Source organism: Nannochloropsis gaditana, assembly GCF_000240725.1.
Source record: "Nannochloropsis gaditana CCMP526 unplaced genomic scaffold scaffold360, whole genome shotgun sequence".
In the NCBI taxonomy this organism is placed as follows: Eukaryota; class Eustigmatophyceae; order Eustigmatales; family Monodopsidaceae; genus Microchloropsis; species Microchloropsis gaditana.
In genome coordinates this window covers 9,577-10,441 of record NW_005803593.1, presented here as the reverse complement: position 1 = coordinate 10,441, position 865 = coordinate 9,577, and the positions used below count along the sequence as shown (strand labels likewise).

Below are 865 nucleotides of genomic sequence, written 5' to 3'. Positions count from 1 at the left end.
GCCCAACACACGACCGCCAGGTTCTCTGCATACGTCCGTACCTCCTCGAACTCCTCCACCATTAAACTGGACAAATCGATCATCATCACCTCCTCAAATTTCACCCGGCTTCGCTCCTGGTGCCAGAGCTCGATCTGCGCCTCCACGTTCTCGGGGAGAAGCCTGCCTTTTCCCGCACGGACCGCCACGTGGGTGTGGGTCTTCAAGAAGGAGAGGATGGTGGCGGCGGTGATGCCGGAAGCCATGGCGCGGCGGACACTGGCACGGGTGATAAAGCCAATCACAACGTTGGGAAGGCGGCAGCGAACGTCCGTAAAAATCCGCAGCATCTCCACGTGCAAAGAGGAGGAGGTGTAGGCAACGAGCTGGTAGTTGGTCTCAACGATGACGGCGAGTTGGGAGGGATCCACCAGGCGGAGCTCCTGTAGGGAAAGGGAGGAAGGAGGGGGAACGGGATCAGGCACACAATGAGAAGCAAAGGAGGGGAGGTCGCTAAGGGCTGTGCCCTGGCCTGGATGGACGTGCGGGTGACGGGATGGGAGGGGGAAGATAGGAAGGTGACGGTGCGAGGACGCCTCCCTTTCCTTAACCCACAGATCCACGACGCCCAATGCCTCCACGCACATCCCCCCACTCTCACCTTCGTATTCTCCCGACCCTCGGGTCCGACATGCCCGTGGCCGCGACGCAGGCGCTCTTCCTGGACCGTGCCGCCAAAAATCAAATTCACCGCCACCGCAGTCGGATAAAAATGGCGCGAATGACGGTCGTCCTGATAAATGAGGCCGAAGGAGATGAACTTCTCGAGAAGGGCCTGCTGGGTCGGCGACAGGGCCCTGACCGGGTATGGCCGCCCCACTGCGCA

General features: G+C 60.8%; 1 protein-coding gene across 1 annotated transcript; it reads right to left on the bottom strand.

The window, feature by feature from the left end:
* TFIIH4 (transcription initiation factor TFIIH subunit 4) lies at window positions 1–856 on the bottom strand (the record flags this gene model as incomplete). Its single annotated transcript, XM_005854870.1, has 2 exons — window positions 1–422; window positions 641–856. Coding segments are annotated over 2 exons (638 nt in total), but the record flags the coding sequence as incomplete, so codon positions are not given.
* Between the last annotated feature and the right edge of the window lie 9 nt (window positions 857–865).